This window comes from Macaca fascicularis, chromosome 6 (genome assembly GCF_037993035.2).
Source record: "Macaca fascicularis isolate 582-1 chromosome 6, T2T-MFA8v1.1".
In the NCBI taxonomy this organism is placed as follows: domain Eukaryota; kingdom Metazoa; phylum Chordata; class Mammalia; order Primates; family Cercopithecidae; genus Macaca; species Macaca fascicularis.
In genome coordinates this window covers 101,465,747-101,480,394 of record NC_088380.1, presented here as the reverse complement: position 1 = coordinate 101,480,394, position 14,648 = coordinate 101,465,747, and the positions used below count along the sequence as shown (strand labels likewise).

General features: G+C 48.9%; 1 protein-coding gene and 2 long non-coding RNA genes across 4 annotated transcripts in view; 1 reads left to right on the top strand and 2 right to left on the bottom strand.

The window, feature by feature from the left end:
• The window catches only part of LOC107130045 (uncharacterized), a 106,300-nt gene extending 105,014 nt beyond the window's left edge, over positions 1–1,286 (bottom strand). The window contains exons 1-4 of the mRNA XM_073993190.1: positions 1,076–1,286; positions 846–973; positions 450–644; positions 83–377 (exon numbers count right to left, since the gene is read on the bottom strand). Coding sequence (XP_073849291.1) covers positions 83–377; positions 450–644; positions 846–973; positions 1,076–1,286 — 829 coding nt within the window. The remainder of the gene's footprint in view (positions 1–82; positions 378–449; positions 645–845; positions 974–1,075) is intronic.
• Positions 1,287–2,345: 1,059 nt separating this feature from the next.
• On the bottom strand, positions 2,346–7,612 carry LOC141407029 (uncharacterized). The gene is made up of 2 exons (XR_012413953.1): positions 7,387–7,612; positions 2,346–3,340 (listed from the first exon to the last, which is right to left on the bottom strand). It is a non-coding gene; the product is annotated as an uncharacterized lncRNA (long non-coding RNA).
• A 2,118-nt stretch (positions 7,613–9,730) lies between these two features.
• On the top strand, positions 9,731–12,968 carry LOC135971341 (uncharacterized). Of its 2 annotated transcripts, XR_010587510.2 has the most exons (3): positions 9,731–9,867; positions 10,448–10,920; positions 11,490–12,968. It is a non-coding gene; the product is annotated as an uncharacterized lncRNA (long non-coding RNA). The 2 variants fall into 2 exon arrangements; XR_012413954.1 differs by lacking the exon at positions 9,731–9,867 and having other exon boundaries at positions 10,338–10,920.
• The last annotated feature ends 1,680 nt before the right edge of the window (positions 12,969–14,648 follow it).

Genomic DNA, 14,648 nt, shown 5'->3' with positions numbered 1-14,648 from the left:
TCTGCCCCGTCGCCCCATCCACTTCGCCCTGTTCTCCCTCCTCCGTCCGTCACTCCCTCGCCGCCGGGAGGGGGGCGCGCACCTTGAGCATCCCCGCCGCTGGTCAGCACGCCGATGGCCTTGCGGGCCCCGAAGAGGTGCTCCAGGAACTTCCGCAAGGAGCCCTTGGGGGCCCGGGAGTCGTCCGCGTCCATGGCGAGAAGGCGGAGGGCAGCCCCTAGTCTGGCTGCGCCGCTGGCAATGGGAACCCTGCCGGCGCGCGCCCGACTCGGAACCGCCGCCAGGCCGGCGCCCCTGAGCGGACCCAGGGCCAATGGGCGGTGACGGGATGGGCCCGAGCGCACGGGAGGGGCTGCGGGGCGGGGGCGGGGGGGCGGCTAGGGGCGGGGTCACGGCTAGGGGCTGGGGCAGGGGCTGGCGAGGGGGCGGGTGTGGGCAGGAGGACCTACGCGGGGGTCGTCCCAGGTGGGGGCCGCGCTAGCGGTGGGGGAGGCCGCAGAGGCGGGGGTAGAGCCACAGGTGGGCGGGGTCCCTGCGGGCGGGGCCGCGTTGCTGGTGCGCGAGCCTCGCGGGTGGGTTGGAGGACTCTGGTTGGGGGCTTTAGAGATGCCCCGAGCACCACAAGTGGGGACGGGGGCAGTGTCCTGGGGAGGGGAGACCGCAGCGGGGCGGGGTCACATCGTTTACCGGGCGCGCCAGAGCGGGGCGGGATAGAAAGCGGGGAGCATCTCCCGGGGGGTCGAGGGAGACCCTGAGTGTGCGGGAACGCCGGGGCGTGTGGAAACCCCTCACTTGCGGGGAGCGCCGATGCGGGGCGGGGTGGAATTGGGGCGCGGAGACCCCACCTGGACGCGGAGGCTCGCGCCCGGCCGCGCGCACAGCTTTTTGTTGCCGGCAGGATTCCTCTTGGGGCTGTGCTGGGAGCCTCGGGGCGCGGCTTCCTCGACCGCCGCCCCCAAGTTTTCTCTGCAGCCTGAGGTCGGGAAGGACGGACGGAGAGTGGATCCCCAAGGTGGTGAGAAAAGCTGATCGCGGCAGGCTTAGCTTTGACCAAGTTGCGATTTCCGGGGCCTACGGAGGCTGTGACGCTCCTGGGCCCCCAGCCCGGCCCTTGGGGAGAAGAAGCCTTGGGGTAGAGGAGGGTATCGGGCGCGACCCTCAGAGACCCCTGGGCGCGCGAAAGTCAGAGTGGGGCAGGAGGAGGCGCAACAGGACTGGCCTGGAGGGGAGGCGGGACGACCCTTCCTCCCCACGGACAGGCGCGCTGCTGTACGCTGTGCCGACATCGGCCGGCTTCACTGGCCAACTCCACGTGCTGAAATACGCACACCCAATGGGATGTGCGGTTGCCTATCCACAGCTTAACAGCCTGGTGCCAGGTACCCTGAGATGGGAGAGGGGGCAGCCCCGACAAAAGCACGGGCTTATGGGGCCCCGGTTCCTTCAGTGCTCACCCCACGAAGAAGGGCTCCCAAACGGCCCCACTGGACGGCTTACTGGAGGATGGTCCTGCGCAGTGGGTGTTTGTTGAACAGATAAGAGACAACTAAAGAGACTAAGAAGAGGTTTGTTCTGTGAACCGGGGAAAGTGAAGCAGTCGCAAAAGAGAGTCTCACCAAAGGGCAATCCTGGGGAAAAGATGGAGAGGCATGGATTTTTCTTTCATGTGTGCCTCATCCTGGGGCTCATCCCGCTGAGCATCAAATATTCATTGCAAAAGAGGAAAAAGAAATATGCTGCAGACAATGCTGGATGGTCTGATCTCTCCATTGGCCGGAATTAACGGGGCAGTCCCTAACCCCTCGTGGTCCTCAGAATCACCTGGCCTATGCACACCCCCACTAAACCACTGAAGTCCAGTTTCTTCGAGCGCAGCCAGGGAATGTGTATTTTTAAACAAGCCATCTAGGTTACTCTGATGAATGCAAAGTCGAAGAGCGCTGCTCTCATGCACTGAGCCTGAGCTTTATTCTATTAATAAAAAAGAAGAGGAGAATCCTGGGTGTCTTAAGGTGGCAGTTGAGTGGCCTTTGCCTTTTGGCGGGTAGGAGAGCAGACCGGGGCTCTAAGCACCCGCACCCACCGCTGGGCTCAGGATCTGTGCTGGAGAATAGAAGGGCTAATTTAATTATTCATGCCGTTTTAGAGCATATTACATGTGGAGAAGGTGGGGCACGCTGAATTGTATTTTAGCCAAATACCCCTTATCTCCTTATACACTAGATATTTGTATATTGAACATTAGGGGATGGGTCATTTGTCGTCAAATTGCCTGTAATACAGAAAACGAGAGATACAACCGAACAGTTCAACCATGACGAGTTAAATAAATGATGATAAAAATAGATGCTGCAATAATATTTAATTGCTGTTACCGCTACGAGGATAAGTGTCTACTGACATGGAAATATGTTCAGGACATACAAATAAGTGAAAAGGCAGTCCTAGACACAGTGCGACCCTGTGCGTGTGTGTGTGTGTGTGTGAGTGTGTGTGAGTCTGGATACATATGTAAATGTTTCTGAGCATTTTATTTCCTTTCTTTTGCTTAGTATAGGTAATGCTATTTTTTCCTCCAATGAACAGGTATTGTTTAGGGAAAAGAAATAGTTAATTAAAAACAATAAAATTTAGAGTGTCAACACCCCCAAGGTTACGGATTATGTTGAAAAGTTTGTCTGTATGTAAGGGCTGGGGTCAGGGTGGTCACTGACAGTCCTCACACATCTGTTCTCATGAGTTTGGCCCATTGCTCAGTCAGTCAAGGAATTAGCATATATTAATATATGCCTGTAGCTAAGATGGAAGAGAATAGCTATAGCTCTTTTTTTTTTTTTTTTTTTTTTTTTTTTTTGCACGTCATGTATTTTAATGGTGCTACAACTAGAGGTATTTTTTTTTAATCGTTAGCCTTAGCAATGAATCTTCTAATTCAAGAGGAAGATATTACATGCCGTGCTGACCGTACAGCTTCCACCCAGTAGGACCTGAGGTGTGTGTTTGTTCTTTATTGTCCCTTAACAGGTTAGTCTAAACTGTGGCCCACACCAGCACACAGTTAAACCACAGGTATGATTACTCCTTGGGCCAGGAGTGCAGGCTTCACTGGGCCCTCTGCCCCAGGGGCTCTCCGCGGCTGCAGCAGGTGTCTGCCCAGGGCTGCCGTGTCTTCTGAAGGCTCAGGCTCATCAGCGGAGGAGATGCTTCCATGCTCGCTTCTGTGTTGCTGGCAGGATTCTGTTGCTTACAAACTTGGACTGAAGGCCCCAGTCTCTCCGTGGCATCAGCTTCAGGCCGCCCTCTGCCCTGGGCGGGTGACTGGCTTTGCCAGAACTAGCACCTATCAAGAGCCAGAGGGAGAGTTCCAGTGGACGGAACCTGCAGCCCCTCCCAATCCAATCTCAGGAGAGACCGCCACCTCTTTTGCCTGGTTCTATTCATTAGAAGTGAGCCACTGAGTCCAGCCCTCTTCGAGGGTCTGGCTGTGAACACTAGGGGCAGGGGCCAAGGGGAGCCACTTGGGAGGGGAGGTGCTGCCTGGGACCTGCCTAGGACAAAGTGAAAGAGAACATGCATAGGGACAGATGCCCTTCCCACTTCCCCTCTGTGGTGAGCGCAGGAGCTGCCGATGTGCCCTAAAGGAGTTGTGGCATCCCAGGAGGGAAGCATCCTCCCAGCCATGAGGGCGCCATGACCCAGTGCCCCAGCATGTGGGGCTGCACATTCCAGGGCTACCTGAGCTGCAACCTCTTCCCCTTCCCTGCCGTCTCTGCCTGTGCATGGAGTGGGCGTCTCAAATCTGCAGGGACCGAACTGAGCTCAGGCCTCTGCACCCCCGCACAACCCCCCACCACTCAGTCTTCCTCACCTCAGCTCCTGGTGACTCCATCCTCCCAGGGACTCAGGCTGAAACCTTGCAGTGCTCCTCCACCCCGGCATCTAAGTCCCTCAGGAAAGTCCCTCTTGGCTCTTCATTGCATCTGGAGCCACAGGGGCCAAGCCACCACCTCTGACCTGGACTGGCACAGGCTCCCTCCCCATGCCCTGCTCTGCCCCCACATCCACCCCACTTCCATGCCTCGGGTGTCCTCAGCTTCAAAGTCAGGGTGCACCTATCAGGATGTAATTCAGGCATATTCTCTGCTGACTCGGAGTCACAGGCCCCACACATGGCCCACTGGCCTGTCCTTTGGTGCCATCAGATCCTGGTGCTGCCCAGAGGCCCATGCGGGTACCCAACAACCTCAGGCCCAGCCTGCTCTTTCTTGAGGCCACGCCCTCCTCTCCCTACCCATTCTGCCCACCTTCCTCAGGTCTGTCCTGAAAGGTCTCCTGCATGGTGAGGCCTCCCCCGATCACCCTCGCAGAAATTTTGGGCTCCATGCACACTCCTGTTCCCTCCCTGCTTCTCTTAAAACATCCTCCTCAGTGTCACACATGGGGCATTTCACCTATCTGCTGAGCTTCTCGACAGGTCCCCCTGCTGAACTCTGAATGCCGTGGATTCAGAGCTCTTTGACTATTCCCTGCTGCAGGCCCAGGGCAACAGCAGAGCCCAGGACAGAGTGAACCTGTCATGGGTGCTGCTGAATGAATGAATGAAGGAGTGAGTGAGTGAGTAAAGGAGTAAATGAGTGAGTAATAGACTGAATGGGTGAGTGAGTGAGTCAGTGAATGAGTGAGTGGATAAGTGAAGGAGTAAATGAGTTAGTGAGTGGGTAAATGAATGAATGAGAGAAGGTTAGTGAGTGAGTGAATTGCTGAGTGAGTGAATGAGTGAATGAATGAATGAGTGAGTGAGTGAATGGGTGAGTGAATGAGTGAGTGAATGAGTGAGTGAATGAGTGAGTGAATGAGTGAGTGAATGAGTGAATGGCTGAGTGAGTGAATAAGGGAGTGAATGAGTGAGTGAATGGGTGAGTGAATGAGTGAGTGAATGGCTTAGTGAATGAGTGAATGAGTAAGTGAGTGAGTGAGTGAATGGGTGAGTGAATGAGTGAGTGTGTGAGTGAGTGAATGTGTTAGTGAATGAGTGAGTGAATGAGTAAATGAATGAGTGAGTGAGTAAAAGGGTGAGTGAATGAGTAAACGACTGAGTGAATGAGTGAGTGAGCGAGTGACGGAGTGAATGAGTAAGTGAGTGAATGAGTTAACGAGTGAGTGAATGAGTGAGTGAATGACTGAGTGGGTCTCTCAGAGGAGATGAGGACCGGAGCTGCCCTCTGACTGCTACAGTAGACAGGAGCTGAGGGAGGAGTCTGAAGGGTGGGATGTGCCCACTCGGTACATATACCCTGCTCGACACATCCCCAAAGAAACCTAATCTCACCAGAGTGGTCTCTTGAGAATTATTAGTAACAACCTTTTTTTCCAATATTTCACATATGCAGGATGATTTCTTACTTTCCTTTAAAACGCCAATCGTTTTTTGACTTGGAATTCTCCACTGCTGGTCCACGCCACTGTATTCTCCCATAGGGGCATCCCCCGAGTTGGAGAAAGAGTCATTCCCAGGAATGGATAAAAGCCAGAAGGGCATCATCAGGTGGGGAAGCTTCTCCTATCATCCTCCCCTTCCTGCTTGGGTTACCCTGAGTGACTTTGTTTAGAGGTCTACAAAATGTGGACGCATCAAATTTGGATAAAAACCTAAGCAGTTTAAGAGGTTGCAGTGCTAGCAGGAAGGTCTTTGGCTCCCAGCACCCTCCTCCCCTCCAGTCTCTGCTGGACCCAGTACTCTGACTCCACCTTCGTCCTTGGGGGTTTCCTTCCTTCCTTCCCAGCCACTGAGCCGCCTTGGGCTAATCTGCAACCTCAGAGGCGCAGCCCTCCCCCTTTCCTCCTGCCTCTTCCTCCCTTCTCACTTTCCTTCTGCTTCTTTCGGGACTTTGGAAAGTCCAAGAATAAGCAAAACCGTAGACCAGAAAACGCTGCCTTCAGCCCATTCCCCTCCCACCAGCTTCCCTTCAGACTCCTTGATCTTTCAAAATTATTTTGCTTTGTATCTAGATGCTAAACTTTATATAGAAAACAGGTGGGGTTGGTTTCTTGGCCGGGTACAGTGGCTCACACCTATAATCCCAGCGCTTTGGAGGCCAAGGCGGAAGGATTGCTTGAGGTTACATGTTTGAGACTAGCCTGAGCAACACGGGGAGACCTCGTCTCTACAAAATTCCAAAAAAAAAATTAGCCTGGAGCGATGGCACATCTGTAGTCCCAGCTACTTGGGAGGCTGAGGCAGGAGGATCACTTGAACTCAGGAGTTTGAGATTACAGCGAGATACGATTATATCACTGCACTCCATTTCGAGCAAGAGAGTGAGACACTATCTCTTAAAAAAATAAAAATAAAAAGGGCTGGAGTCCATATCCAAGCCCACCGCCAATTGCGACATGCGGATCTTTTATTTTTATCATCCGCCTCTCTTGTCTAAGTGCCAAATGACACTCACATCGTGTGTAACTCCTTCCACCTTTGTCTGGCTTCTCTTTCCTTATGTATTAAGAATCAGGTTGCATAGAGTTCTGAGAAAATAAAATAATAAATCAGCTGTGTGCCATGCTCATGTGTATAATCTCAGTGCTTTAGGAGGCTGACACAAGGACAGCTTGAGACCAGGAGTTTGAGACCGGCTTTGGCCACATAGCGAGATCCTGTCTCTACAAAAAATAAGAAAATAAAAATAAAACACTTGCAGGACATGGTGGCACACCTGTAGTCTCTATATACACTATACAACACATATAACACAAAAAATGTGCGTTAACCGACTCTCTGCGTGATCACTGAGGCTTCCACCCAAGAATAGGCTATTAGTAAATTCTTTTTAGCGTAGTCAAAAGTTATTGTACGAATTTCAACTGTGTGGCGAGTTGGTGCCCCTAATATCTGCATTGTTCATGGGTCAATTGTATTGCTTAAGAGGTGGCCATTGGAACACTCCTTAGGGGTTTTTTTTTTTTTTTTTTTCTTTTGAGATGGAGTCTCGCTCTGTCGCCCAGGTTGGAGTGCAGTGGCCGGATCTCAGCTCACTGCAAGCTCCGCCTCCCGGGTTTACGCCATTCTCCTGGCTCAGCCTCCCGAGTAGCTGCGACTACAGTCGCCCGCCACCTCACCCAGCTAGTTTTTTGAATTTTTTTAGTAGAGACGGGGTTTGACCGTGTTAGGCAGCATGGTCTCGATCTTTTGACCTCGTGATCTGGCCGTCTCGTCCTCCCAAAGTGCTGGGATTAGAGGCTTGAGCCACCACGCCCGGCCCAAGGGGCTATTTTTTTGTTAAAAATTTTTTGCCACAATGGGCGACTCATTTAAGGCCCTAGGATTCCTCACTTCTGAGCTCCTGCTGCCATAGACCAAGTGCTGATCATTTTTGGTGCTCAACATACTTGTGGCTTCCATCCATCACAGGCCTCACTCTGACCTTCCAGGAGCTGCTCCTTCCACTGCCTGTGATCCTGAGGGTCAGCACGTCCAGCCAGGCCAAGTAGCGAGATCAGTCCTCTCCTCTGCCCCAGTTCATGGATGGGCACAGGATGCGGGTGGGGGGGGTAGTCCACCCGGTTCCTGCTAATCCCACTGGATCATCAGGTGGGGAGAGTCAGCTTGCATAGTGAAACCAAAGAGAGCTGCGAGATGGAGAGTGAGAGTGAGATGCCAAGAAAGTGGGACACACACACACACACACACACACACACACACACACACAAAGAAAAAAAGAAAAAGAAAGAAAGAAAGAAAGAAAGAAAGAAAGAAAGAAAGAAAGAAAGAAAGAAAGAAAGAAAGAAAGAAAGAAAGAAAGAAGGAAAGAAAGAAAGAAAGGAAGAGGGAGAGTGAGAGAGACAGAGAGAGAGACAGAAAAAGTCAGAGAAGCAGAGACACAGAGAGACATAGAAAGATGGAGAAAGAGATGAGGGGAAGAGAGAGACAGAGACACACACAGAGTCTTAAAAAGAGACAGAGAGAGACAGAGCAACCAGGAGAGAGACACAGAGAGGGAGAAACAGAGACAGACAAAGTCAGAGGCAGAGAGAGATGGAAAGAGAGATGGGGAGAGGGACAGAAAGAGAGAAGCAAAACACAACATTCCTTGAATTGCTTCTCCCTGAAGTCACCATTCTATTTCTGCACTTCCAGTTGCCACCAAGAATCTTTCTAAGTCACCTGTCCTCCTTCCTTCCCCATCTTCCTCATGCACTCTTACTGAAGCCTCCTGAAATCTGCCTTCCCAATGACAACTCCTCCTTGAAATGTCACCACTGACTTCCAAACAACCAGCAAATAAAAAAGATTTTTAAAACAATTACTTCCACCAGTTTCTCAGTTTCACTAAAAGTTATGGTGCTCTTTCTTAATACCTCTCTCGAAAATCTTTCTCTTTGTTTTTTATTTCTTTGCATGAATTAACATGAAAATAGAGCACAACATATTATAGTGAATATAGACTATAAATGATGTTTTGTGCATACCTTATTATCAGTGATAAACACTGTATAAGTAATTTATTTTTGCCATTGTTTTCTTACTATGGTTTGAAATTGTCCCCCAAATTTCAAGTGTTGGAAACTGAATCCCCCATGCAGTAGTGCTGAGGGGAGGGATCTTTAAGGAGTGATCAGGTCATGAGGGTTTCGCCCTGGTGAGTGGACTAATGTTGTTATTGGGGGAGTGGGTTCCTTATCACAAGAGTTGGTCTGTTACAAAAGTGAGTAACAATGTAGTCCAGCTCAAGACACTCTCCTGGAAAAGTTTTCAGAACACAGCCATTCCTGGGGAGCATCACAGCTTTTAGACTTCACAACAGGCACCAGAGAGCAGTCAGAAGACCATGGAATATTTTGCCTGAATTCCTTCCAGCATTGTGTTCCAGGAACCTTGAAACTCCCACCCCTGCACGCGGGTCTTAGGTTTCTCTTTCCAAACCCAAACAGACTTGTTTTTAAACAATCCCCAAGGAGACGATGTCTTACCATTACATATAATTGAATTGTAAATCTTCTAAATTCAGAAAGAAAAAGTATGGAAATAATTCAGAAGCCCTTGAGTTTTTAGCCAGAAGAATCTGCAGTGAGGGGGAGACTCTCTTTATGCTGCGAATTCCCAGCATGCTTCTTCCACACACGATCCTTGCTTGTGTCTCTCTCCAAGCCTGTCTGTAAATAACCCACTCATCCTTCCAAGCTCAACTAACACGCCATGTGAGAGAAACAGTTGCTTCAACATCCATTTCCTCCTCCGCTTCTGACCAAGGCTCTGCACTAAATGCTTCATTCCCCAGCTGTCTTTGTGCACCCACGTGGCCATGTGGGTCCATTCTGGCCTATGTGATATAAGTAGAATTGTTGAGCAGGACGTCCAAAAGGACTCCTTAAAAGGAGCCAAACTACTGAGTATGGGGTTGTTTTATTTTTTCTTTTTCCTGCTGCTTTGAATGCAGCGGTGATTGCAGGAACAAAGCTGCTATCTTGGGGCATGAGGTGATCTAGAAGATACAACCACCTTCAGTCAAAGTGCCTGAGGCAATGATAAGAGAAGCTGGGCTCTCTGATAAGATCACAGATCCAGTGCACAGGGGAGGATTGCCTGCCTTCAGATTCATTTCATGTGAAAAGACAGACCTTTATATGTGTGAGCCTCTGTTAGCTTGAATCTTCTGTTTTATGCAGCCAAACTTAACCCTAACTGCCATACACCGTCTACTTCTATTTTATGATGCTCTCTCTAATCTCTTAGGTAATTGTGTCCCCCCAGAAACCTATGGAGAGCTGAAGGGGTTTTAGGATCATGGAATTCACCCTCCTCCTTTGGTAAAAGAAGACAAAGGCCAGAGAGCTGTGTGATGGCTGAGGCATGCGATTGTAAACCAAAAGGTACCTGAGACCGATCTCAATCCATTTAAAAGTTAATTCTGCCAAGGTTAAGGACGTGCTTGGAAGGAAAAAACACAGGATCGTGAAACACTCTGTGGTCTATGCCTTCCTCCCAAGATGATTTTGAGGGCTTCAGTAGTTAAAGGGGAAGGGTGGGCTGAAGAGGAAGGGTGGGCTGGAGGGAAGGGTGGGCTGGAGGGGAAGGGTGGGCTGGAGAGGAAGGGTGGGCTGGAGGGGAAAGAGGGAATCTGTGGTGGTCCTCAGGTTGCAAGAGAAAGAGAGCAGATGGGGAATGATCAGTTATGTCTTCATCTCGCATGCGGTAAATCAGTCCTTTACATAAGATAAGGTGAACATAGACCAGCTTCCTGTGGAGGTATGTAACCCTTTATCTGAGCTATCTGCTTAGGAACAAAAGGAAAGGCAGTTTCTTGCATGATTCAGCTTCAGTTTAATGTTTTTTCCTTTTTGGCTGTAAATTGGGGTCCTGAGGCTTTATTTTTCCCTGCACACTATATTGTATGTGAAAATTGTTGTTCAGGACCTAAAGTTGTTTACTTACTCCAGCTACGTCCCTTAGCTCAATTTCCATTTAGAGTGGCTTCTGGAAGGCTGGAATTGAAATCCACCAGTGCCCATTTCAAGGTGTTCCCAACATCACCTAGGAAAAAGGAGCCCGGATATGCTTCCCTATGGATGCAGGTCAGTCATCATAATGCGCAGAAACAGCATGGACCTCAGCCTGGAGCCATTGTCCTGAAAGGGGATTCTTCCCAGCTTCGGCCTGCGACTGATCCCTGAGAAGCGACCGCTCCATCCCTGAACCCTTCCTGCTTGTGTCTCCTCACTTCCTAGTGATCACGGCATTCAGCCTCAGAATGCCGCAGGCCTATCCCACTGGAAGCTGCCGAGGTGCCTCCTGCCACACAGGACGCCCGGCACAGCAGCAGGATCAAGGGACCAGCAGGGAAGAAGCTGCAGTGATTTGGGGGAACAGCCTGAAAATCACCTGGAGCCTGGTGGCAGGTGGTCCCACCTCCTCCCCAATATTAGGTACCAGAGAAAATGACAATATGAGCAGCTCATGTCACCATTATTAGTAGAGTCTTTTTATTCTTTCCTTAATTTTTTGCCATGAAATTGAGCACTATAGGCCCATTTCCTTTTTTCTTTTTTTTTTTTTTTCTTTTTTTTCTTTTTTCTTTTTTTAGACAGAGTCTTGCTCTGCTGCCAGGCTGGAGTGCAGTGACACAATCTCGGCTCACTGCAAGCTCCGCATCCCAGGTTCACGCCATTCTCCTGCCTCAGCCTCCTGAATACCTGGGACTGCAGGCGCCCTTCACTATGCCTGGCTAATTTTTTGTATTTTTAGTAGAGACGGGGTTTCACTGTGTTAGCCAGGATGGTCTCGATCTCCTGACCCCGTGATCTGCCCACCTCGGCCTCCCAAAGTGATGAGATTACTGACGTGAGCCTCCCCACCAGGCCTATAGGCTCATTTTCTGCTTTTAATGCCACCAATACATGAAATTCCAGAGCTGCTTCAGTAAAAAAGTTTCATTTTCATTATTCTATTATTCATTACATTAATTCTATTATTTTATTCTCTTTGTTTTTTTTAGAGGAACTTCAGCGTGAGAGGGGCTATCCCTGCTGCCTTGTGGCTGCAGAAGGAGAGAGAAGGAACTTCTCCAAAAAGGGGTTTCATGAAAGCCCTGAGGCGAGATACTCACTTCAGAAGGTTCAGGACAAGGACACTCACTTTGTTCTGTGCGGTGTGGAGACACGGGTGAGCGTTCCTCAGTGGCACCAACTGTTTCCCTCTTGTCCTCAGCTGCCAGTGCCCTGGGATATGTCATTTGGACAGAACACTTTTCCATGTCCTGCCATCCATTCCACGGAGGCAGGAGAAAGGGGTCTGGAGGCAGGAACATAAGGCCGATTCACCCTGACTTCGGAGAACTAATCAAATGGAAACTCTTGGGCTATGACAGGAAATATCCTCTCCATTTACACAGGGCGTACACTGAGTACATGACTTTGTAATTGTACTTCCTCCTCTTCATTTACATAGGGTGCACACCAAGTAACCAATGGAAACCTCTAGAGGGGATTTAAACCCCAGAAACTTCAGTAACGGGCTCCCTCTGCTCAGGCGTTCCCACCCTGTAGAGTGTGCTTTCATTTTCCGTCAATCTCTGCTTTGCTGCTTCATTCTTTCCTTGCTCCATTTTTGCATTGTGTCCAAGTCTTGGTTCAAGGCACCAAGAAGCTGGACACCTTTAACCAGTAACATTATCTTAATATCTTGTTTCAAAACTGAATTCAGGTTTTCATCTGTTCACCTAGCTTTTAGAAAATTACAGTGAAATACAACTTGGAACTTCCACAGCTTAATGCGAGGGTCACTATGAGCTATACAACAGGTTTGATGTTTAAAAGTTTGTAACATTTTTTGTTGCTCTTTCATTTACAAACTACAGTAAATATTTTATTTCTTATGTTTAATTATGAAATATATGACACGTAAGAGTCTACAAAATTTGGGTGGGCACGGTGGTTCATGCCTGTAATCCCAGCACTTTCGGAGGCTGAGGCAGGTGGATCATTTGAGGTCAGGTGTTCAAGACCAGCCTGGCCAACATGGTGAAAACCGTCTCTACTAAAAAAATACAAAAAGTTGTCTGAGCATCATGGCAGGCACCTGTGATCCCAGCTACTCGGGAGGCTGAGGTGAGAGAGTTGTTTGAACCCAGGAGACAGAAGTTGCAGTGAGCCGAGATCATGCCATTACACTCTAGCCTGGGCTACATGAGCAAAACTCTGCCTCAAAAACAAACAAACAAACAAAATTGAATGTATAATCCGATAGATTAATAATTGCACTGATGTCATCATCCATTAGCATCGAGTGTCTTGAAAGGCTACAATATGCCCTTCTTTGATCACCTGGGTCTCCCTTCTTCACCCAGACATAGGACTGATGTGTTAATGTTTGTCTTGCTTTTCATAAGGTTTATCATTTCTGTGTATATTATTAAGCAATGTCATACATTATGGTTTGTGAACTGTATATGGAATAGCAGCGTATTTTTCAGTAATTTCCTTTGTTCACTGTAATTTTTCATTGTTGATACTTCTAACTGCAGTTCATTTTCACAGCTGTATCATATTCCACAATGTGACTGTGCCAGCTTTTTCCCTTGATAGAGGTGTGTTCGGATGGCTTTCAGGTGTTTTCTATTTCTTCAATCACTGCCTAAATATTCTTGCCCCGTATGTGTCTCTTGAAGACATTGCAAGGGCATTTCTGGGGCAGACATGCCTGAGAAGGCAAGTGTGAGGCCACAGAGGGGCGTGTCTAGCTTTTTGTGAAATACAGTCTCTTAACAGGAGCAACAGCAGTGCATACTTTGCCAGCAGTTGATCTTTTCCACCTTTTGGATTTTTGTGGCTCTACTGAATGTGTTTCTTGAATTATTGGATGTATCCGCAGTACTTTGTTTACTTAAGTTTTGTAACTTTTTGCACGTGGACTTATCTTCCTTGGAATTTTATGTGGGGAGATATTTTGAGGACAGGGTTGCATTGTTTCAGCAAAGATGTTCACTCACATGGGGTAGAGGTGAAGTGAGCAGCCGCGTGGTGCCACGTCGATTTCACCCATGCTCTCAAGGTCTTCCAGCACAAACTCCTGGAGGACTGTTTCTCATCGGTTCCCAGGGTCAGTGGTTTTCCCTCCACCCAGCACCAATGCAGGGACAGCTGCTCTCCTTGCTGCTCCTGCTCTGAGGTGGGCTTTTATTTTAAGTCTAAGATGTCAGATTTCTGGCCTCATTTTGGAGAGACATACAGTTTTGTTTCTGATGCCACATCCTCTGTGCAACTGTCTAAACTGAAAAAAAAATTCCACTTTTGTTCCCGCCAATTCTTTATTGACTGCTGTGGATTCCATCCTTCAATGCGAGCTCAGTAATGCACTTACAAAGATGCATTTTTGTAGGTTTTACCCAACATCTCAGTTTTTGTTGGGAAAGCTATTTAGTGTCCCTTATGTTGAAAGTTGGAAGTGCCTGGCTGACACCATAGGTGAGAGAGCGGCTCTTATCCCTTTTCATCATCTTCCTGCTGGGTCCAGGCCTTCTTTTCCTCTGTGATTAAGCTGCCACAATGGGCCGGGTACGGTGGCTCATGCCTGTAATCTTAGCACTTTAGGAGGGCAAGGTGGGTGAATCATCCGAGGCCAGAGGTTCAGGACCAACCTTGCCAACATTGTGAAACTCCGTCTCTACTAAAAGTACAAAAAATTAGCCCAGCATGGTGGTGCATGCCTGTAATCTCAGCTATTCGGGAGGCTGAGGCAGGAGAATTTCTTGAACCAGGACCCGGCAGGTGGAGGTTGCAGTGAGCCGAGATCATGCCGCTGTACTCCAGTGCGGGCTACAGAGTGAGACTTCGTCTCAAAAAAAAAAAATAAATTTTATATATACATATATATATATGTATATGTATATGTATATTTGAAGTATTATCCAATGAGAGCAGGTGTTCCGGAAGACCTTATCTAAATACAGAATCTGAATGGGGGTCCATGTCACACCTGCCATTTTTTCATCTTCGCAGCTGGGCTTTTCGCCTCTTCTCTGCTGGACTGTGCTGTTTCCCACAAGGTGTTCAGAGAGTCTGCCCTGAATCGTACAACCAGGAGATGAGAAGCCCAGAGTGACACCAGCAGGAGAACATAAAGATGCGGTGATAGTTATCCTCCTCCTGCAGAGTCC